The 23,622-nt window shown below is 36.8% G+C and overlaps 1 protein-coding gene across 1 annotated transcript in view; it reads left to right on the top strand.

The window, feature by feature from the left end:
- Positions 1-23,265, top strand: part of LOC149778569 (uncharacterized) — an 81,706-nt gene extending 58,441 nt beyond the window's left edge. Inside the window, exons 3-5 of the mRNA XM_089938504.1 lie at positions 10,196-10,264; positions 12,302-12,401; positions 21,953-23,265. Coding sequence (XP_089794630.1) covers positions 10,196-10,264; positions 12,302-12,401; positions 21,953-22,244 — 461 coding nt within the window. The 3' untranslated portion in view covers positions 22,245-23,265. The remainder of the gene's footprint in view (positions 1-10,195; positions 10,265-12,301; positions 12,402-21,952) is intronic.
- The last annotated feature ends 357 nt before the right edge of the window (positions 23,266-23,622 follow it).

A 23,622-nucleotide genomic window follows, 5' to 3' on the forward strand; every position in this document is an offset into this window, starting at 1 on the left:
GTTTGCAAAACAACAACAAATATCCTTGTGTTTTATCAACTCATTATGGTTCCGCTGCTTTGATAGAACAAAAAGGAATGCTCTTTATTGTTTTATGAATGTTATGCCCTGTGACAATGGCCAACATTATGCAGGTCACGATCACTTTGGCATAAACTTATTTTATGCATGGCAGTTGGAAACTACGAAAATCTTCTTAAAGGCGAGCTGTATAATCGGCAATTACATTGTTATTCTGAAAGAGTTCTGATAACTAAATAAATAAGTAAATAAATAAAAACACCAACTTTTATCATTAAAAGTTGCCAAGTGTTGTTTATACATTGTACGTGGCGTAATTCGTAAGTTTACTCGGCATCTTTTCAACTCAGTAACGCCTGGTAACGGTCATAATTTTACCTAAATATGTGGGTCCTTTGAGAGCATCGTAAATGTATGGAGGAAAAGAAATTGTCTTTTATGCTCATCTCAAAAGATTTGTTTGTATTTCTGCGAAATAGTCATGCCTAACCAAAGAATAGCAAAGAAAATCCCCCCCCCATTGTAACTACAAAACCTTGAACAAGTGCGAAGTTACCAGTTAATTTTATTGTTTGTTTCTATTTTTCAAGTTGTCTTCGTGTGTGTAAATTGAAAGCTTGTTATTACTAGTCAATATCGTCAATCATATTTGCTCCATTATTCCATGCAGATAAGAAAGGAACTAATTTTGTGTTGAATTTGTGCCCCCACCCCCCACCCCACCCCGGCACGGTACAATAAACAAACACTTGATTGAAAATAAAATAAAAGAAACTAACCTTGCATTGTTATAATGTATTCCTTCTTTTTTCATCATGCGAAATTTAGAGAACAAAATATATCAACGAACTCCGTAAATGTAGCGGATGCCGGCATGCGTATGCATCCTTACTGTGTGTGTATCGCTAATGTCAAATAAAAAAAAATATCGCAAAAGAAACGAAAATATCACCAGATTGCTTGAAGGCGCCTGCCATTCACGCATGTTAAGTTACAAGGTGCAAACGGACCAAGATTGTATTGTATCCAGGTTAACTATACGACGATATCTCGCAAATAAAAAAAAAATCATTATTTTAAAGAACATACAATGTGACTGCAAATGATAATCTTTCGCTAGTATGGGTTACGAAAGTATTATTATTTATTTATTTATTTTTTTTTGGGGGGGGGACGCACCAGACAGATGCACCCCCCACCACAAAAATAAAGTGTTTTCATGTACTCTTGTATACCCCAAGATGTGTGTGCTTGTTTAAAGTTTTAAAAAAGGAATTTTGATCAAACGTTTAGTTTATAATTAGTCCCAGTGTTTTCTAAAGGGTAGTAGTCTGAAACATGGGTCTTATTCCCATTTTCAGATTTCATATCCTTGATTTTTAGTGATCTTTGCCAAGGATTTCCTATGTTCCGTGTATGCTATGTGTATCAATGCTATGGTGTGTGTATGCTACATAGTCTGTGTATAGGGACAGCAATACTATGTCAAATTTGTCCCTGTTGTCTTAATATATATTTTTCTATGGACTTTTCAAATTTATTTGTTTGTCCTGGTATAAATTTAGTTGCTTTTGAATTAATTTCAATTTAGAATTCCGGCGAGATGAACGGTATACTACCAGTTGAAATTAAAATAAAACCTATTGTTTTATGTGAGTGACTATGGTGTGGCGTTTCTCACATTAAAGTCTATTTTCAAAATGAGGCAGGTTGTATTCGAGTCAGGGTCCGCACTTTCTTTATTTATTTGTGTTTCTCCCAATTCGAGTTAGGCCTCCTCTCTAGTATTTCATTTATAATGTAAAAGAAGTAAATATCCAACCCAAAACCCCTTAGGAAGCTTTATACATTTACGGGTTTGGTTTTAGCATGAAAAACATAAGTGACATCTACAAAAATAATAAACTGGTAAAAAGACTAGAAAAACCAAGGACCTTTAGAAGTATAAAGGAACTTTTATGTAAATATAGGGCAAATGAGGAACTTTGGGGAATTGAAACTAAGGAAACATATAATTGGATAAGGGAAAACTTAACCTCTAAAATTAAAAATAAAGTAGAGGAGGAAATATCTCGGTTAATTGGGACAGACCTTGGAGGTACTGGACCAACATCGGCTCTCCAAAAATACAAAGCTTGATATTCAAATATCTACACGACATATGGCTGACTGGTAAAGTGGCACTCCGAAGGAGAATGATACGCATACATGTAAAATATCTCATGTGCAAATGTGCGAACTCCACAAAATATCATGCGATAGCACAGTGCGAGTTTAGGAAACAAGACAGGATACAATTATTATGGAGATATCCAAGAAATAAGAATACAGAAGAAACCAAATTTTATATCAAGACGGCAACTTTAACAAAAATTTAATAGGAAAAATAACAGATTACATAACTAAAACCATGATGGCATGTGACCAAGTCATAAACATAAAAAAAATGAATAGGCCAATTTTTTTGTAATCCTTTCAAATTAATTAGAAAAAAGACCTTCTAGGAAGATTTGTGAATGGGAGGGACGGGGCTGCAAAGGGTGAAAAGAAGGGGAGGGAGATGGGGCAATGGATAGTCTCCCCTTAAAGGGGACCACCACAAAGTGAACCCTTGCCCCCATACCCCCACCCCGGATTGGAATCTGCTGTAGCCGCCACCCTTTTAATTTCTTATAAATTTTCCTAAAAAGCTTCAGTTTCTTTTTATTATCCATTAAAATTAAAATTAAATAATTAAATAGACTTTAATTATATTACGCAACCTATCACAAATCTTAATTATTGGGACAGAGAAACTATATGGGAAAAGTACGAGATAATGACGTCATGGGGCTATGAAAGAGTCGGGGAAAACACCCCATATAGGAAACTTTACATACAAACACGAAAACAAAGGATCTAATAAGTCTCTCTTCTAATTCTATTCGCTCTAAATGTGCAGCTCTCGCACTGCACGGTAAATCCCCACTGTGTGTGTGTGTGTGGGGGGGGGAAGAACAACCATTTTTAGAGATTTTGGCAGAAATCCAATGAATAATTTGAGACGGCCTAACTCTAGGTGGGAGAAATACAAGCAAATAAAAAAGTGTATGGACTCCAACTCGAGTACAGCGGATTTCAATTTACAAATTCAATATGTGAATAATGACACAATATATTTGCACACAGAACACATTAAGGTTTTTTTTTCTTAATTAAATTATAATACACCGTTACTTCGCCAAAATTCCAAAATATATTAAATGAATAAAAATAAACCTTTTCTTGATCCGATTATAAGGTCCTAAGATTACTGGGGAGATTTGGGAAAAAAAAAATGTAGGAAAACCCAACATGGAAGCAAAATATAGCATACACAAACTATAGCATATATACATATAGCACACACGGGATATAGGCGACCTCTAGCCAAGGTCAATCAAGAGTATAGGGAAGGGATTTCAAGTCAGGTGATGGAAAGATGGAAACCTACTCGGAAAAACAACCCTATAGATAAAACTAAGTTTAAAAAAAAATACCCCGTTAAAAATTAGAATTAAATGTTTTTTACCTAAATTCTTTTGCATAATATAAAACATACAACACATGGGGGGGGGAATAAATACACATAAAACACCATAATTTTTTGGAAAAGTGGGGGGGATCTGTCTGGTGCCCCTCACCCCCCACCCACCCCAGTACTTCGTCTTGTGGGGATAAATGTACGTCATTTCCTGCTGGCGTCCTCTATAGGTGGAAAATCGTAGCTAAGTAACAGTGATGTATACTTTTATTTCGAGAAATTAAATTATTTTTTCTGTACACTTGATAGTTTTTTTTTTTGGTTCTTTTTGTTCAAGTATAACTACTTTTAATCATGTTATGCAAATCTGATGCAAAAAGAAAAATGTTGGTGCATGGCCGGTAACTTTTATTCGTCATGGCAACGGAAATTAAATTCCGCGCATGCGCATTTTGTGTGGGAGCACAAAAAACCCCACACAAAAACAAGCAAGTGAATGCAAACATCTACTAAAACAAGCCATTATGTGAGAACTTGGCCTGAAAAGAGCAAATATAGGTACTATAAAATGTTGTCTAGTCTCGGATTTGACAATCCTTATTTTTTTATGCTGATGAAACATTTTTCAGTAGAATTTTTTATCCTACAGTTTAAATGCCTATATTTACTGTTTATAATCATACCTGTTCAAACGTACTGGTCACATATAATAATATCGTCGAAATATTAACTAATACCATGCTGGATTTAAATAGAATGTCTAAATAATCATAAAACTAAAGGTGTAATTGATTATAACCAATATATATTTTTTGCAATAACAAGATAATGAGATCCGAACATTGACCAAACAGTACTTAGAGAAATTCAATATCGATTAGTTCATCCTCAACCTCCAACTGATATACTTTATTGCAAGGGGTAAATGGTACCCTATTGAAATGGAACCGTATTGAAAGACGTGTTAGGATAAAATATACCATTGTTAAAGAATATTCTGACCGACTGAGATCTCAACATCGTACATCATAGCTGAAAACAGTGCAAGCCAGTATACATATTTGCATTATGCTCACGCAAAAAATATTGTATCAACCAAAGGGGTTTCTTGACCGAGCGATGTCAAGCCCTTGCGCGAATCCCGCTACGAGTCATAAGTTTCCCCTGATTCAAAGGAATCCTGTACAACTACTTCTGCAAACTGGAAAGTCCAACGCGTCCATTCTATCAATAATGTTACTCTAATTAATACATGACCACAAATCCCAATTTCCCAATTGAATGTCAAGGTCACAACTGCAAAGCTTCTCTTCGTTAACTTTCCGTAACTTACCACCAGTATTTCACGCCGTGAAACTATACAACTCAACAACCTAATACAGGGAACCGTTTTTACTACGCCACCTTAGGCCATTTAAATCATGATTTTTTTGCTTAATTACGCCTGTAACTTTGTAATATATTTACCACCATAGCAACAATAAATGGCGCCTGCCGAAGGCGGAACAGTCCTTTCCTGTTGATTCCATTGTATAATTTACCAATCTCCAGTCATAAATACTGCACCTGGAGTCACACGATCAATTCACGCAACTAGATTTGAATAGGGACTACTGAGTGACAGGGACACTCATGCGGCTCTGACCTGAATTCACCAAAAGTAAACCATGTCATCTTGAAACTCACTTACACTTCACTCCGTAACGTTTGCCCCTAGTAACTGGCTAATTATTTCGGTCTAAAGACTATAATCCCAGCACCGACTTCCCATATTCAAGAGAGTATATAATGAATCCTTAAAATGGAGAGCTGTAAATAAATGCGCATACTCCAAAATATATTACAATATTATACATACTTTGGAATTTTATTAACTATTTTTGTTTATATATTTTCATTGTACTCGTGAATGGGCAATGTGATTTTGCGTTCTGCCTTGCTTATAAAATGTATTGTCTTTGGTCAACAAAAGTTGATTTAGAGTGGATAAGAAAAGAAGTTTTGTTAAACGATGATGGAATTAAATAAACACTGGGGACAATATCGTACGTTGCATCAAAATGATAACACATAAATCGCAGAGATTAACTGAGATTTTGCTTAACGGTCAATCAGTCCGCACTCGCAGTAGGGAAATAAGTGAATAATGCAAAAGCCGACCATTGTCTGATAATCGACGTACATCTGCCACTGCCATATATTGTAAAAATCCCATTACTACAGGGAAAAAAGAATTAACTACAACTGCTTCTTTGGGGCGTCATGTGTGACCAGTGTATATTAGTATTGTGTTAGAAAAATATTGCGACAAACCAAAGTAAAGAAAACAGTCACTTTTATCAATCAGTCCATATCGTTTTACAAATTATACTGAATAATTGACTTCAGTAGAACTCAGAAGAATGTATTCCTGTAAGCACATCACGATTGCGGTGTTTGTACATTTATATAAAGTGGGATCATTTTACAAGCAAAGTATACATTTAAAAATTAATACTACAAATGAGACAACACATAAGTACATACGGATTATAATCGTGAGATGGCAAAGAATGGTTCATATGTTGAGAGGTAACCAATACACCAACAAAATAAGAGTTCGTAAGAACATCTTATTTCCTTCTAAGATATACTTAGCCATAATGCAAATTGTTTCATAATATGAAACATTTAAACATATTCTGACCATGCTGGAAACAAAAATAGTAAATTTAATTTAGTTTAGAGTAAACTGTAAGTTAGTTCTTTCCTTTTGGCATGGTGTCTGAATAAAAAAGTATATTTCTCAAATTTGCTAACCACTACACTGTCATTATGTAATTAGATACCTAATTGTTGTACCATGGTTGTATACATATATCTATAAATATATATAGTTTTGTGGACATGTACGGTTGAATAATACCATCCCGTGTTTGTGTAGGACAATGCGTACATCACAATCGCACTCATAAATTTGAATCAATACCATCTCATGAATGGTTAGGGGCCGTCCATTTAGTATGTACGCATAGAGGGTGGAGGGGGGTAACCCAAATGCATAGGCTTGCGTATGGAGGTATGCTGATAATAAATGTACGCATTTAAGGGGGGGGGGGGGCGCTGAAACGTCGAAAATAAGTTGTATAATACGTATCCTGTTCGACTTGGTTCAGTAGGCTTTTGCATTTTAGCGGACACAAGACAAACTTGTCCCACCCAGTCACACTATCCTGACAACAGGCCGGCTAATCCGAACACTAACCTCTTAATGATCGGCACCAAAAGTGGCAGCTGCTAGTACCATTTTTTATGTCTTTAGTATGATTCGGCCGGGGTTTGAATACGCGACCACTCGCATCCGAGGCGGACGCTCTATAGACACATTGCACCATCGGAGAAGTCGCTTAGAAAAGAATGTACGATACTGGTTCCTGTTTTTCATGACAACTCGACCTGGAGACCTACCTGATGGAAAATGAAGGCGCATTATAAGGTTATAATATACGAGTCCACAAAATTATTAAAATTATAATTTTCCAGCAAGTTAGTGTCTCTTAGCATTTGACAAAGTCTGCTTGCAGTAGCGTACTAAGGGGAGGGGGGTTACAACATACTTCGATGCTAATACTACTGATTTCAAGCATAAAATTTAAGCTAAACAACAGCATATAACATGTTTACATATATTATTAAGTACGTCTTCATTTGGCTTTCCGTGCGCCAAATGCCTTCCAACACAAACATTTTCCATATAGGTAAATTAGTTGTACCAATCTTAAACAACCATATATTTCGACATATATAATATCAATGTATAGGTTTCTCATCAGTTTAAATCGATCTGTCCCCCAAAAAAGTCGAGAAAATTAATAATAAAAAAGTTGGTATTTATGACTCATTATGGCTTGCGACTTTACCGATCTTCATATCCTTGATATGTGCATCTACCCTTCCCGTTTAGCCATAGTATCACATACTTGGATACTAATACTATAGATTTGAATGATATAACTAAAGATGTACAACATTAAATAATATGTGTATGTATATTATTAAGTACGGTTTCATATGTCTGTTTGTGCACCCGATGCCTTCCTATCCGAACGGTTTCCATATAGGTGAATAATTTATACCAATAGTAAACAAACACAGCTTTTGACAAATTTCATATTAATATATAGGTTCTCATCTACCTACATCGATTTGTGCCAATAGACGTGTGTGAAAATACAAAATAAAAAAGTTCCACTTTTTACGGAATATCGGGTGCGACTTTACCGGTCTTCATATCCTTGCTACTTTAATACACCCTTCCCGTTTTGTGATTGTAGCACATACTTCGATGCTAATATTAGAGATCTGAAGTATAGAATTAAAACTATACAATATTATAAAATGTGTGTATATATTTTAATAAGCACGTCTTTATTTGTCTGTCCGTGCGCCTAGATCCGATCTATACGAAAGTTTTTCATATGGGCGAATAAGTCATAACAATCGCAAAAACAAGGTTTTGACACATTTGATATCAGATGAAAAATTTGATTTTAATTGATATGTTTCTAATCATACTAAATCGATCGGTGCCAATAGACATGTGTGAAAATGCAAAATAGAAGGTTTTGTTCTTTTTACTGAATATCGGGTGCGACTTTACCGATCTTCATATCCTTGCTACGTGAATCTACCATTGCCGTTTTGCGATCGTACTACATATTTCGATGCTATTGCTATATAGCTAAAGCATATAATTAAAGCCGTACAACTGTAAATAGTATGTGTATGTATCTTATTAAGTATGTCTTCCTTTGTCTGTCATTTCGCCTAATGTCTTCCTATACGATCGTTTTCCATACAGGTGAATAACTCATAACAATAGTAAATAAACCCCGATTTTGACAAATTTGATATAAATTGATAGGTTTCGCATCAGTCTAAATCGATCTGTGATAGTAGAAATGTAAGAAAATGCAATATGAAATTTTTGGTATTTTTGACTCTGTATCGGTTGTGAATTTAACGATCTTTATATCCTTGATACGTGCATCAACCATTGCCGTTTGCCTCGGTACCACAAACTTCAATGTTATTAGTATAAATCTGAAGCATACAAGGACAGCTATACAACAGTATATAATATGTGTATGAATCTTATTAAGTACATCTTGATGTGTCTGTATGTCCGCCCAATGTCTTCCAAAGCGAGCGTTTTCCATATTGTGTATTGTTCCATTTCCTATTTTTACACTACCTAATTTTGACCTAGTTTAATAAACACCCATTTCTACAGAGGACACATCTGTCGCAGCCTCGACATTTGTTTTACACATATCAGCATTGAGTCACGCAGACAAAAAGATTTGTCAAAAGTCATATCATTATTATTAATGAAGTGAAACAAGGACACATACGATGAAAAAAATAATACATTTCTCAAATTCACTTTTTTCCAACCAGGAAGTCCTTTTACAATCTTTACCAACTATTCTGACAAGGCAAATACAATTCCTACCATACCAAGCATCCAGTCTGCTACTCAACATGTGTTAGCTATGTGACTCACAGCTGATAACTGCATCTCCAACACTTTTTTAGAATTGTGTTTTGTGTTTTACATGAATATGTCATTACTGATTTTCTGAGGTGGTTCTTGGATATTTTACTTTGGAGTAATGAACATGAAACACACGTTTATGGTATATTTCATAAATAAATCAGCATCCTCTACATTACTGTTAATTTAAATAAAGTACATGTATTACTATTAGGATTTTTCTCTCAAAAATAGGCAATTTTACTTTAATACTAAATTTTCAAACGTCCATTAAACTAATCTTGATATTTAACTTATTTTGACAAATTAATTCTTTCTAACTGTCTTCTGTCTCCTATTATTTGCACTATTAGATAAATAAGTTATGAAGTATGCAAAACAGTTTTGTACCTTAAACAGTACATGTACATTACTAATTAGCATTATTGAAAACTTCTTAGATATCATAATAAATAGTATATATGTAATTATGTATGGTGCTTTTTGGCGACATTGGCAGATTATTCACTCCACATCCTGGTTCCCGGGCAGTTGTGATCTCTCATAATAATAATCACGGGCACAACGGCTCGTTACAAAGAAAATCAACAGATGTGGGTTCTAACCTGTAACAATATTAACATATTATATTGTTACAGGTTAGAACCCCATCCCTTGATTTTCTTTGTAACGACCCCCTGTCATCATGGGCAGTAAATTTGAAACATACTACTTCCGGGTCAATCTATTTTTACCATGTAAGAAATGCTTGTACATAATGGGAGGTAACTCAAGTTGTGCTATTCAATTCAATTCATTAATGAAAAAATGGAAATAAATAGGTAAAAAGGCAATTATTTATTTTGCAGATGAATATTTATCGAATATTTAACATTCAGCAGCGTAAATATGCATTTATTTTATTTATATTTGTGGCAAGAGTGCAGAAAAGGACGACGTGCTTCATGGGCAGATTTCCATCTGCCCACGAAGCTTTCATCTGCCCACGATACCAGTCCGAGGACGACAAAATTGCCCACGACCCACCTTAAATAATAGTATATATATATATATATATATATATATATATATATATATATATATATATATATATATAATGTCATTTACAATGAAAGCAGTATTTGTTTTATTTGTAGACCACAATGATTCCATTAATAATATAAAAGATGTTACGAAGGTACCACACGAGGAACCTCCTATGTCAGGTATCTATATATCTACCGACCTCTTCCTCTATTTCTATCTATCTATCTATCTACCTCTATATATATATATATATAAAGAGAGAGAGAGAGAGAGAGAGAGAGATAGATAGATAGATAGATAGATAGATAGATAGATAGATAGATAGATAGATAGATAGATAAGAGTGTATGTATTCATGTAATTACTATTCGTATATTTATTAGACTTATTTATCGCTCCGACCACGCACAAACACACACACATATTTCGGATCAGTTAGATTTTATACAACTCTAAGAACAGCTTCACAAGCCGGCCTCGTTGATACTATTTTCGAAGAGTACGAAAATGAATGTGTCAAGATTTAAATAATTGCTGCGCCACTCAGTCAAGAGGGTATTTTTTTACAAACGAAATCACTACTAGACCGATCAAATTATGAAGAGAAAAAGCGATCACAAAAAAAAATTGAAATCACTACACATGATACATAACAGCTTGATGATGCTACATTAACTTGATTTCACAAGTTTAATATGAACACATCAATGTAGGCAAACAGTGGTAATGTATTATATTTGGGATCAAATCTGGTTGTATCATACTGTACCATTAAGAGAAAGTTAAGTTGCACGTATACTTATTTCGAGATTTAAAAACAAGAGGAAAAGGAAAAAGGAAACGCTACAATCAAATATGGTAGAAAAGACGTTGATATATAGATTACATTTAAAGCTGCCATTGAGAATTGGCATTGGTAACATTAGAGCTTGGGGCAAATGCAATGCCATAGCAGGAAAGAATAAAGCACCTTTTTGATGTGGGTTAATACACAAGTTTATATTCAGCTTATAATGCAATATTCTTTGAAGATATTTTAAATTATACTTCGTCCATCAGCAATAATTTGCCAAATTAAGAGCCACAATTTACGGGGAATGATGTTTTTGTTTTCAAACTGCAAATGTTAGTCGATTTATGAATCAGCTTTTTTAGAACCAACAACATAGAATGGAAGAAATCGTTCATACGTCAAAAAGTATTCTAGAAGCGTGGAAACATTATGGAACATTTAAATGGACGTTCAAGGCTGTCCTAAAGTTAGCCTGTTGACAATTCTTCTGGCATAATGCATTGCACATCGCTATGATACACCCGGTCGTGTTTGTAACGAAAAGCAAAGAAGTCTGAACAATTTTGGAAATTCATGTAATGCTTTCATGGAGTATGGATTGCAGGCCTTTTCTTTAAATTGTACAAAGGTGGTATATTAGGCAACGCGCTCGACTGGATGTAAGATTACCCACATAACAGAACATAATGTTGTTCAAAAAGATTGCTGGATAAAATTGATAGAAATGCAACCTGGAGAAGAGACCTTATAGTAATATTATGATTAAGGTTCTTAAACAATTTTAGTTTTCCCACAAACGCCTTGATAACTTAAAAATATATTACACGTTAGCGAACATACAAAATGTAGTCTGGCATAATTATTTATGCAATGGGTATATTTTGCATTTAAAAAACCACATTTCTCGAGTATGCAGGCGTAGTGTGGAACAATTGTGCTAAGGAGGAAAGCACCTTCAGAAGAAGTTAACACTGAGACTGCAATTAGCGCAAACTTAGACAACGTGCTAAATAAGATAAAAAATTGTCCCTAAAAAGGATCCAGCGTACTATTGAAGATGGTGGATACGAAGAATGGAGAGAAAATGTGGCTGGCATTTCACAGGAAGTATCTTAGGTTTCCGTATCCTTCTGATATAAATACTTACACATATATTTTCTAGACCGTACCAGTTGTTATATAAACGTTGATAATATCGATACAGCACCAATTAACGTCAATAATAATCTTTGAGCCATTGACTCTTGATACAAAACACGGTTTCTTACAATGCTAATAACTACGGATAGGCCTTTTACTTACATAGTAGAGTTTATCTTGTTTTTGAATAAAACATGAGAAAGTAAACATTGTATTCACAGCATTTAAAAACGCATGTAGTAGGACGCACATTGTTTGTATCTCGGAAGTATCAATGTTGCAGATACAACATCGATGCTGATTCTGACAAGTATCCTGTTAGGCGTAGCTGTAGTTATCACGTGTTTGATCTGTGGAGTATGTGTATATAAGACACGAAATCGGTAAGTACTGCATCCTACCCTTCACAATACGGTGTAAAATTTACATCACGATTGATTGCCACGTTCTTAAGATCAATTATTTTGGTCAAGTACGCCATGCATTATTTGAACAGAGGTCATGCCAACATGACGAATTCCTTGGAGTTCATTTGTCCCGTAGAGATATCATAGCGTTCATTGGCTCAAAAATGAAGAAGAAAAAACTATTACTGACGACCAAGATATTTCAGGAGGCAAAAATAACTTAAATGCGTTCTCATTCTTCAGTTATATTCTAGTTCTGTAAGAGTGGTGAGAAGAAATTTGATGTATTTATAACTTGTTCGTTGAAATTTCTGAGGATATCTTTTTATTCTGAACAGACATCTTGCTGCAATGTTGTGAAATTATTGAAAGACTTGGATATTTAACAATTTCGTTGAATTAGGTGAAACATTCAGGGAGTTAATTGACATTCACCTTTCACTGGATTGTCTTTATATAAACCTTTGTATTAATAGAATAGTGTTTCTTCAGTGGTTATAGCAGATAAGCATATTAGAACCATAATTCGGAATACGTTTGTATCGTTTCCGGAATAATATTAATATTAGTATCTTATTAACATAATACTGTTGTTTGGTTTCTTTGAAAATATCTTGAGTTAGAGTAAATTCATTTACAGCTTTTTTCTGATAATATTGAGCTGACCAATTTCGTGTAATTATTACATCCTAAATTATTCTTTGAATTCATACAATTTTGTAGTGTGAGTGCTTTTTAAATTATTGTTCACTTTTAATTTTAAATTATGACGAAATAAATTTACATTTTGCCCATTTGGTATTGCTGTTGTCTTTTACCTTGTTTTCTGACATAGTTTAAGCCCCATATACGTCATTATATATATATATATATATATATATATATATATATATATATATATATATATATATATATATATATATATATATATATATAATGACGCACTAGGTGCTTAAACTTTCTTGTGGGGCTGTCAAGGGATAATGGTAACTTAACATAGGAATTTTAACATGACCGGGTCTTTAGAAGGACAAAAAGTATTGTGCCATTCCAGTGACAATGGAAAAATACATTACAGGGAAGGTGACGTCACATGACTCGAGATGGGTAACAATGTAGCACGGGGTTGACCTCAATAGGACTAAAGAGAGGAAAAAAACCTAGAACGTTTGGGCAGGACAGAGATAGAGATAACACATACAACAGACAATATTCAAATACTAGCAACTATACAACAGACCAAAATAAATTAGGCATAAAAGCAAATCTTTTCGAGGCATATGAACGGCCCTGAACATGACCTTTGGTTCTGCTTCTTCTTCTTCTCTTTGCTCCAGTTCTTCCACCATTCCATCACTTTGTCAATAATTCCTTTCTTTCTTCTCTTTTTTTTCTTCTCTGGATCCAGTCGGGATGGCCCATTGATCTAAATTTCACCTGCAGCTTCATCCAGTTTGATTTAGTCTGTGAAAGTCCTCTTTTTTCCTTCTGTTTTCTTTGTCCTTTCTTTCGTTAGCCCATCTATCTTGTATCTTCTTCACTTCTTCTTCCAACACTTACCTCATTATTTCTTCTTCTTTTTTTTAGTTCCCCCAAACATAATTTCACAAATGGCCACTCCGTCAAATGCAATGTGTCTTCTATAAAACACCTCACTTTCTTTACATTATCAAGGGCCTCCGTCAAGGTTCCAACTCACATATGTTGGTTGAATGAAGTCTCGTAACTTTTCTACTTCCTCTTCTATCATGCTTTGTACCAGATCCCTGGCTACTTTCCAGCTTGTCACTCGACTTCTCACAAAGTCATTGGTAACTGGATATCTTCATTCCTCTCAAGCCTTTCCACAACATAGGTGGCATCCACCATGAATTACCAACCGTCTTTTAACTTTTTAAATAACTCTATAGCTATCTTCATTTATTTACTGTTGAATGGCGCGAACGATGAACGATTTCACTTTATATGTCAGCACGGACGTGAAGGAAATATCCCTTACACTCTACTATCCACACAAACGTACGCGAGCTCACACACACACACACACACACACATACAATCACATCAGTAACGGATTGATTTTTATAATCACCTTACTCCATATTCACACCATTTGGAAACTTGAATATTGTCTCATGTCTAGAGATTTGGGTATCCCTGGAAAGGGCTTTTTTTAGAACTCTAAATGCACCTGGCTAATGGTGACATCTTCCAGGCCTGGCACAACAGATATAGCAACGACTCCAATCGTACTCCCAATTCACTGTTGAGTTTTTCAATAATTCGCCCACTCCTCGCTAATGTTACTTTTGATGGGGCGAAAGGGTGGTTTGGAAACGACTTTACGTGTCCGATTGGCCACGGGAGGAGAAGTCGGAGGTAGTGGTGGTTATAACGGGATGGCTTTGGTCTTCTTTTTGTTTCACTTCTGGTTTCTGTTCTTTATTTTTCAGTTCTGTCAAAGGAGGAGTGTAAATCATCTTTGTAACCCAAGCTTTCAGTTCCTCTCGTTGGGGAGTGGAGGAAGGGGTCAACAAAGACTCAGCAATCTTACTAGGAATGGAAGCTTCTGACCGTATTTGGAAGACTTTTCGTACCTCTTCGTCCTCAGGCATTCGTGGGGCTGAGTCTGTCTTGACAGCGATGGTGGTGGTGGTTTTGATGGTTATGGACTTTTCATCAAAGCCTTAAAATCTTTCACACTGGGTAGAGCTTTTTCGGCTAAAGCTTTCTGGTGAAAGAGTTGAAGTTGTTGCAAGAGTTGACCGTACATTTGCAATTTTTCTGTTTCGGACAAATCGTTGCGATCAATCAATGACTAAAATTTGTGTTGTAGCTGGGACAGCTCGGTCCAATTCGGTAATCATTGAATATCATTTTTCAAATGGGGTTTAAATACTTTCATCAGTGTTGTCCAACGTTTGACTCCTAGCCAAGCTGGTTTCTTAAACGATATGGTATACCACTTCAACGACTAGGGTCATACTAAAGGTAGTTAGCAACAATTCGGACACCAGTGATCATGTTCCATTTAAAACGAATCTTTCTGCTCCCACTGGTGAAGTGACACACCGCAACTGAAGCACTTGACCTTATCTTCTCCGCCCGAGTAGAAAAAATCAGTTCTGCTAATTCTTCGGGGGTAGGTTCTCATAGATACTTAGGCCATTTTCCTGTGAACGTTTGAAAACGACTTTCAAAGTCGCAGTATTCAGGTAAACGCACAGGGAACGAATGTTCGTCTTGCACAGGTTCGTTTCTATGAGGAGAGGGTGAAATAGATAAGAGTTTGCTCAGTTTTGGATAACATCCGTAGGGTGGTAGCCGCATGGTCTCCCGTGAAGGTTGACATTGACAATGAAAACCAGTAGAGAGTCCACAATAACGAGTGGCATCGCTTTTGCATCCGTCAGCTTTGCACATCATCACTTTCCATGGTAGGTGCAGTGGCAGTAGTAGTAGTAGTTATAGCAAAGTTCCCATCATGTGGTACTGCATCGCAGTGGTCACAACGTACGTTATCACTCTCATAGTAATGCACTGTATCGCACTCCACTTCAGAATCACCAAACATGAACGATTTCTGTTTAAAAGGATTCATCCTTCTCTCTTCCCGTTGGTAGTTACAATGAACTATCAATCTTGGATGTTATCTTTTTATATGATAACCAATATCGACGTGTCCATATGGCAAAGTGATGTGTTTGGGAAGTCGCACTCGCTTGAGGTACACGATTTGATAAAGTTTTTACAAAGGTCTACTGACGATTTAGTGTGTGGGTAAATGTACAATCTTATGCGGTTCGTAGGTGGTCACTCTAGAATGCCCATCCCGTCCAGACTTATTCAATACGCCAAAGTTTACCACTCGACTGGTGTGATAACTGAGAGTCAATCCTTTCACTTTACACTCGGTGTGCACTTCTCCTTGTTTGTTCCGGTATTTGTAGCCGTAATGTTTAGGACCGCCACTAGCAAAAATTAGAATCTTTTCGTCAGGGTGTTACTTTGTCCAGGCTCTTTCGTCAGGGTGACGTTGACCCTGGAGATTGATGTAGATGCAACTGTAATTGTGTCAAAGTATAGGACGCGATCTCCTAACAATTATAAAGCTTCGTACAATTTTAAGAGAGCATGAGTTGTCAGATCAGCCGTAATGATTACATTTCCAAATTCGTCAGCTTCTACAAAGTCCAGTTATTCTTCGTAATTGACTAAGGTCAAGTCCTCACGATTGACGTCCACGTGTTTCATGCATTTGGTTTTGTCGTGAATCATCTGGAAGAACCGGGAACGTTCTGTCAAATATTCTGTCTTGGGGAAACACGGTCGTTGTGCCATTTTGCCCCACAAGCAATTTAGCATGTCTTTGTTTGATTGATGTGGTCTAAAGTGATTCCTTCTTGCTCCCACTATTTCTTTTTTAATTTGAAAATGCCTTTCTGAATCTCGTCACCCTTGTGGTACTATTATGTCTTGGGAATGTGGTAAATTTCGTACACTTCTAACAGTTGGTATCCAATTTTGAGAGCTTTGAACAATTACACGCTAACCCATGTTCCCGTCCAGGAGCGTTCTTCCTGGGTGTGATGGCATGGTTTGTCTTGGTTACACGTTTCGGCACAAGTACGGCACTAGGGGAACATCAGTTTTGCTTGGCAATGGTGAGGTAAAACGGAATGGTACAAGGCTTTGCACTTGATAAAACGTTTTTATTGTCGAATGTTGTCCAGGTCGATGAGTTCCGTCAGCAATTGAGGGTATCCTGCTGGAAAGCGACAATATTTGCACACGTACGGATACAGCGAACACACGTCCAAGTATTTGATTTCTTCTCCTTTCTCCTCGTCGATTTGGTACAAATTAATGCGAAGGTTCGGTGGGTCCACCAACTTGTAACTTTCCACGATGCGTTTAAACTCGGGATCGGTTTTCAAATGTGATCGTACTCGTGTTTCCATATTTCCACCACTTGGTATCCTTGCTGTTCTAACTTCAAGCGCCAGTGACAAGTGGCCTGGAGCAAGTCTTGCATGGTCCGTTGTAAAAACTGATTTTTAGTGTCACGTTCAGGTTATCAGAGGGGACATCCGTGAAATAAGGAACTGTTAAACTCGTACACGATCTTGAGGTTTTCTAAGTCACAACCATCCACTAAATAAGTTCCGATGGTATTTTCGCCTCCTCCGTTGCGGAAATTTTGGATCCGTTTGTCTTCCTTGTCACACAAGTAATGTAGCCAGGGTAGGGCTTTGACCGAGTATTGACGCTTCACAAAGCTGATCGTTTGAGGGTTGAAGACAGCCAGGGTGATGTCTGGCATGAATCATTGGCGGTACACTAAGGAACACGCTTTGGCAATGGTGCAGGCTTCTTTCAAAGGATCGATACCTCTTGTTTCAGGAACAGTTCTGGAAATTTTTCACAGCAACGCCGTAAAATGTCCAGGTTGGAATGACAATAATTTAACATCTCTTCCTGAAAGTCAAAGGGGCCGAGGCGTGAGCCTGGTACCTAGCGCAGAAAGCTTCTGGTTGTTCGGTACGCATGTTTTTGGGGTCGTAGTCGTGAGCCTAAGGCAAATGGGGTAGAACGGCATGTTGAATGGCTTCGGTATTGCAAAAGGCGGATAGTAGCCTTTAGTCATTTCTGAAATTCCAAACGTTTTAGGCATTCGACTCAAAGGCATGGCCAAGTAGCTCATCGAATCTTTACACTATACTTGTCCCGCTTACATGGAAATGACTTTGGTTCCGTTCAAGGTCACTTCAGGACTTTCGGTGCCTTGTTCCGTATAGAATCTCAAAAGAAACTGTCCGTCTTATCCCGAGAAATTGTGAGCCATCACCTTGGCATGACGATGACAGTCGCCGTAACGTTCGATGTCCTCTTGGCTCCACGTTTCCTCGATGGGGTATGAGAGCCATTAGGCGAAATCGGCTAGCTTGTTTGTTCCCCGAAAGATGTTTTCACGCCCTACAGGAATATTGCTGCAATGATGGCAATGCCTAAAGATAGGCTCGTAGATACAAGTCTCGCACGCTCGTTGAGCAAAGCAGGAAATAGGAATGTGAATGATAGTCTCTTGCATGCATTCGAAATCGAAAAAAATGAAATTGCCTTTTTCTGATCATTTTCCTCCTCTTATTTTGAATGGTATTTTTGAATATGGCATTCTTGATCTAAGTCCACGATTTGGTGACAAATGTGACATCGTTTTTTTCCTGAACATACGTGTGTCTTGGAATTATTTATACGTATGCATTGTCCACAGGTAGGGCACAATCCCATGAGTTGACAGGCACTTTTCTGCTGTGAACATTGCATTCTACAAATGTTGTTGGTAACAGGTAGGGCTGAGAAACGTGCGCTGGCAAGCTTGGCAATGCACTCGTTTTTTGTCTTTCGTCCATACAGGGTTGAGGGGCCAAACATTCTGAACATTTCGATCCACAATGTTCGTGTTGCTCTCTATTGTTATAGCCATATTCACATTTCTCACAATAATAGCTGTATACCAGGAATGAGGCGATACTGGTGATGGCATCAAAATGTTCATCGTGATAATAGACATGAATGTATTTTTCGTCTTTGAAATGTTTGCCTCGAATCGATAGAGGTCCGCGCACTTCTTGAGTTTTCACTTTCAATGTCTAGCGTGGAACTAGGACATCTTGTAATTTCTGCATTTCAGGAATACTACAAGGTGTGTCTTTGGATAGCCCCGTTTGCTGTACCAGGAGTTCTGCTTCTCTTCGTAGTTTGGCTTGGTCGGAATTTCGAATGTTCTTCCAGGTTTGTTTTCATTCTACCGTGTCGTTCTTGTTGGCAAAAGTTCGTCCCACCACGATGGCCCTGGTTAAACACATTTTGTATTGAGAGTTGTTAATTCCGTCGAGACTCGTTTTGGTGCTACGAAGTTTGTCGACCAATAACACCTTTTTGTTTCCGGTCCCTTGTGAAAGAGACATGTGGGTCATAAACAGTGTCGCTTTTCCATCGGTGATGTGAAATTTGTCGTTGGATTGTTGCACGTTTTGAATCTTTTCGATGAGATTGGAAGGTGTTAATAAACCCGATCTAAACGGAGGACTTTAAACTGTCGTGATGAATGGAAAGTCTCAAACGATCGTCTTACTTGGCTTGATATTGTCATTTCAGTGTGATTAACAAAGGATCCCACACGACAGAGATAAAGCCATCTGCTATCTCCAACGATACGTCGGGCTTGAAATCTTTAAATTTCACCGCGTACGGGTATGCCATCGTTCTAAATTTTCTAGAAGAGAGCTATTCCCTCTCCCGAATGTGGTAGTACTTTTCAGGGTTTACTAATGGAGGTCAAATTTGGTTGCGTGTAGATTCTCTGGGTCTGGATTCTGGTACACTCATGTCTTCAAAATCACTGGCGTGAATTTGTGCCCCTACTTTCTTTTCCTTTCTCCGTGACATGATGCGATCGTTTCATCTAGACTGCAAAAGGTCACGTGACTACATTTTGAACGCCATGGGTGACTTTATATCCATGTCAAACCATCTTATACATAAAGGGTGTGTCTTCCCTTCCAATATTCATTTCACTCTCAAACCGAGCAGAACGATGGAAGAGCCCACACAGATCGAACTTCTAATCAGAGCTTTGACTAATAAAATTTTCTTCAGACAAGCCGACGGACTAATCCCCCTCCTTTCGAGAAAAAAGTAAAGATACTTGCTATACATGTAAGAAGAAATGGCATTAGACTAGATAGGGTCCAGACCGTCACAAAGGCAAGACAGGTGTCAGAAGAGAAAATATTCAAGATACGTGTTATCATTGTCAAGAGAAAGGACATTGGTCTTCAGAATTCCCTAAGAAACAACAGGAGCAAGAGGATGAGAGGGGTTCTGAACAGGACGAAGAGGTACCCTCCCCAAAGTAAGTTTCAGACACGTACAGAAGCAGAAAAGAGAGAAAAAAAGAGGAGAAAGTGAGGACGAAGCGGAGAATCAACCTGTGAAAGTGAAGAAATTCATACAACAGAGAAAGTGAACAAAGACACAGAATATGTTTATAAACTTTTTAAAGTGTTGTGTTTTGTTGTGAATTGGATTGTAAAATTTGTACCGGAATAGACGAGACGGAAAACGTGTCTCTTGGTTTTGATTTTTAGAATATGGACCTACACTCACGCACTCGTACACCTACATCATGGGCTAAAAAGGGTTTTTGAGTTTTAATTGATTCTGGCAGTTGAAATTCTGTCTCTTTTCGATTGAAGTGGGTAGCCCTGAAAAGGACCGTTGGATATTTGCTTGTCTAAAAAACAAAATCAGGAACGGGACGTAATATGCTTTAACTGCTTTAAGCCTTTGCCACGGCCAAGGCCTACTTCTGGACTGACTCCTGTCAATGATGATTTGGTAGAAATCACTAGGGGTGCTATCGCAGGCGTAGTAACAGGGCTGGGTTGTTTAGCTCGGGAAGGTATTTTACTCTTAGGTCGTAATAAAGTAGTCTGACACATTTGCTTCAGACTCCTTAACTCTGCTAAAATGTCTAAGAGTACCGTTACCGTTTGGCTTTCAATGTTCTCCACCTCTCCTAGACCATGTCTCTTCTCTGCTGCTTCTTCGTGTCGTTTCCTTCTTGTTTCTTATTCTGATGCTGATGAAAGCGAAAAGCTTGTTCTGCTTCTTTCTGCTGTTGTAAAAAATTCTCCATTTCTTCTTTCTGTCTCTGTTCAAAATTAGTTTTTAGTTATTAGTATTTGTATGATGTCTGTTGTATGTGTTATCTCTGTCTCTGTCCCTCCTGAACGTTCTAAGATTTTTTCCCGATCTTTAGTCCTATTGAGGTCAGCCCCTTGCTACATTGTTACCCATCTCCATTCCTGTGACGTCACCTTCCCTGTAATGTATTTTCCGATTGTCCCAAAACAGGCCCAATACTTTTTGTCCCTCAATAGACCCACTCACGTTACAATTCCTATGTTAGAGTCCCAATATCCGAGAGCAGCACAATGTTAAATCCACATTGTCGTCACAGTGCAAGGACCCTGTTTTCAATGGTCAGTCACACTGTCCGTATATATATATATATTGGAAAAATAAATTGGATTGGTGTCAAAATTTAACTGAACTTGTCTTATATTTACAACAATGTTTTAGGTGTAAATAAAACTTAACATAGAAAATGATCACTACCGGAACTGCCCAATCGTCTGTATTTGGATATATTAATATATTTTCCCATTCTGTTGCGCAAATTCTTAAAACTAGTTCTATTCCAGATTTTGCTCCGTTATCATCACTTATACATGCTTAGAAATGAACATGTGAAAATCTCGAACACAATACCGAACGAGAAAAGGAACTTAATGTTAACTTGATTGTTACAAAATAAATCTTAAACCAACATTTACAATTCATTTTTCTCTACAATAGGAGAAGGTGCATGGTCTTTACGAATTTCTCCCGTTATAAGTTTTCTTTCGTTTTTAGTTTGACGCACATTTTAAAATACCATATTTGTATTCGTATTGCAGGCTAAATAACAGCATGAGCACCCGTGGGGAGCATGGTCTACCAGATGCGGACATTGGAATTTGCAACGAGTTTGATATGCTTCCTATCAATATTGATCCGAATACTAACTACTGGACAATAGGAGCAGATAACACCGGGGGTCTCGGAACAGTTATCGACCAGACTGATACTTCAGGAAGCCTTAGCTTGGGATCAAGACCGTGTCATATATACCAAAATGAGATTCAACAGAACCTGGAGGAAGTTCATCGTCTTCAGTCAGATGAAGATGACTACCTCCATGCAATATGAATACATTTTTATTTGTATGGCCATTCAGCTACATAAATTATCAAATGATAAACATATTAGACAGTAATAATTAAACTTGTAAAATTATCTCCAAAATTATCGTAATAAACGCTGGGTATTTCCTATTTACGTCTCTGTTTACAGCTTTGTTAGATTTTAGTTAGCCTTTCTTGTTTATGGAGAGTCCTTCATGCGAATATACTTTTTCAAACCGATTAATTAATCAGTTTTTATGAGTAAACGTCATGTGTAAATTATTCACGAGATCATATGGTAGGATGGAGTAGTTTTGTAAAATGTATCACCAGATTTTCTTAGCATAATGTCTTCGCAGATATTTGAATATAAAGGTATTTATTTAGTCATGTTTTCTAAAAGCAGTTTTTTTGTATTCAGTGTGGGGGTGATTTTGTTGTTTTGTTCATGTACTACCGATGCACGGATTGAACAGGCATACTGACGGGTCGTACAAATGTGAAACATGAAAAACTATGCAAGTATGAACGAATCGTGAATATGTGGCCATTACATGATTAAAGTTTATGTGTCGTGTTTGCGCACTATTGTCTCGCGGTCCATGGAAGCAGAAAAACTATCGACCGCAAACTATGCTCACGAAATGTTGTTTGAATCGCTGGGCAGTGGTGACCCTTGCTTGTTACAACATAGTTTTCGCTGATAACTAATGTAATGAAAGCCAATACTGTTTGATTTGCTGAAGTTTATCGGTATAGCAGAACATAAAAACTGTCACAAAGAAAGATAAGCAAGTATAAATAAATCATGTCATGAGTCCTATTTTTTAATTTTGCTTACACAGTCTTTCATAGGAGTTATTTGAATTTCCAAGTCCTCGAGAAATACAATAATCATCGATATGTATTTTTAATACTAACAATATTAATACAGATTTGATACGTAGCTTTATATAATAAAGTCCACGATAGAAAAAGTATTACGCAAAATATTGAATTGTATCCAACCTTTTTCTGACAAGATGTCATTGTTAAATGCATCTCGTCACTTCATCATACCGTTGCTCATCTGTTAAAATTAATACATTAAAGTTTTACAATTTTCCACAGTCTCCTCCTTTTTCTTCGACCCAAATGAGGATTCCGAAAACAGCTTTCTCAACTAGCTATAGGTTCATCATATCTCTAATTGGCAACCAATAGTACTGTATTTGATTAAATATTTGTACCAGAGTATCTACATTTGCTTTTAAGCCAATGTTTTTATGTTTATCGGTTGATATTTATGTTAACATAAATATATAGATAATTAACAAAGTTACCAAGTGAGGTCAAATACAACTTTATTCCTATGTACTGTTCAGTTCTCTTTCGCTTAAAACCATATCGCTTATTTTAGACTG

This window comes from Sinohyriopsis cumingii, chromosome 17 (genome assembly GCF_028554795.1).
Source record: "Sinohyriopsis cumingii isolate HCF-2022 chromosome 17, ASM2855479v2, whole genome shotgun sequence".
Taxonomy (NCBI): Eukaryota; Metazoa; Mollusca; class Bivalvia; order Unionida; family Unionidae; genus Sinohyriopsis; species Sinohyriopsis cumingii.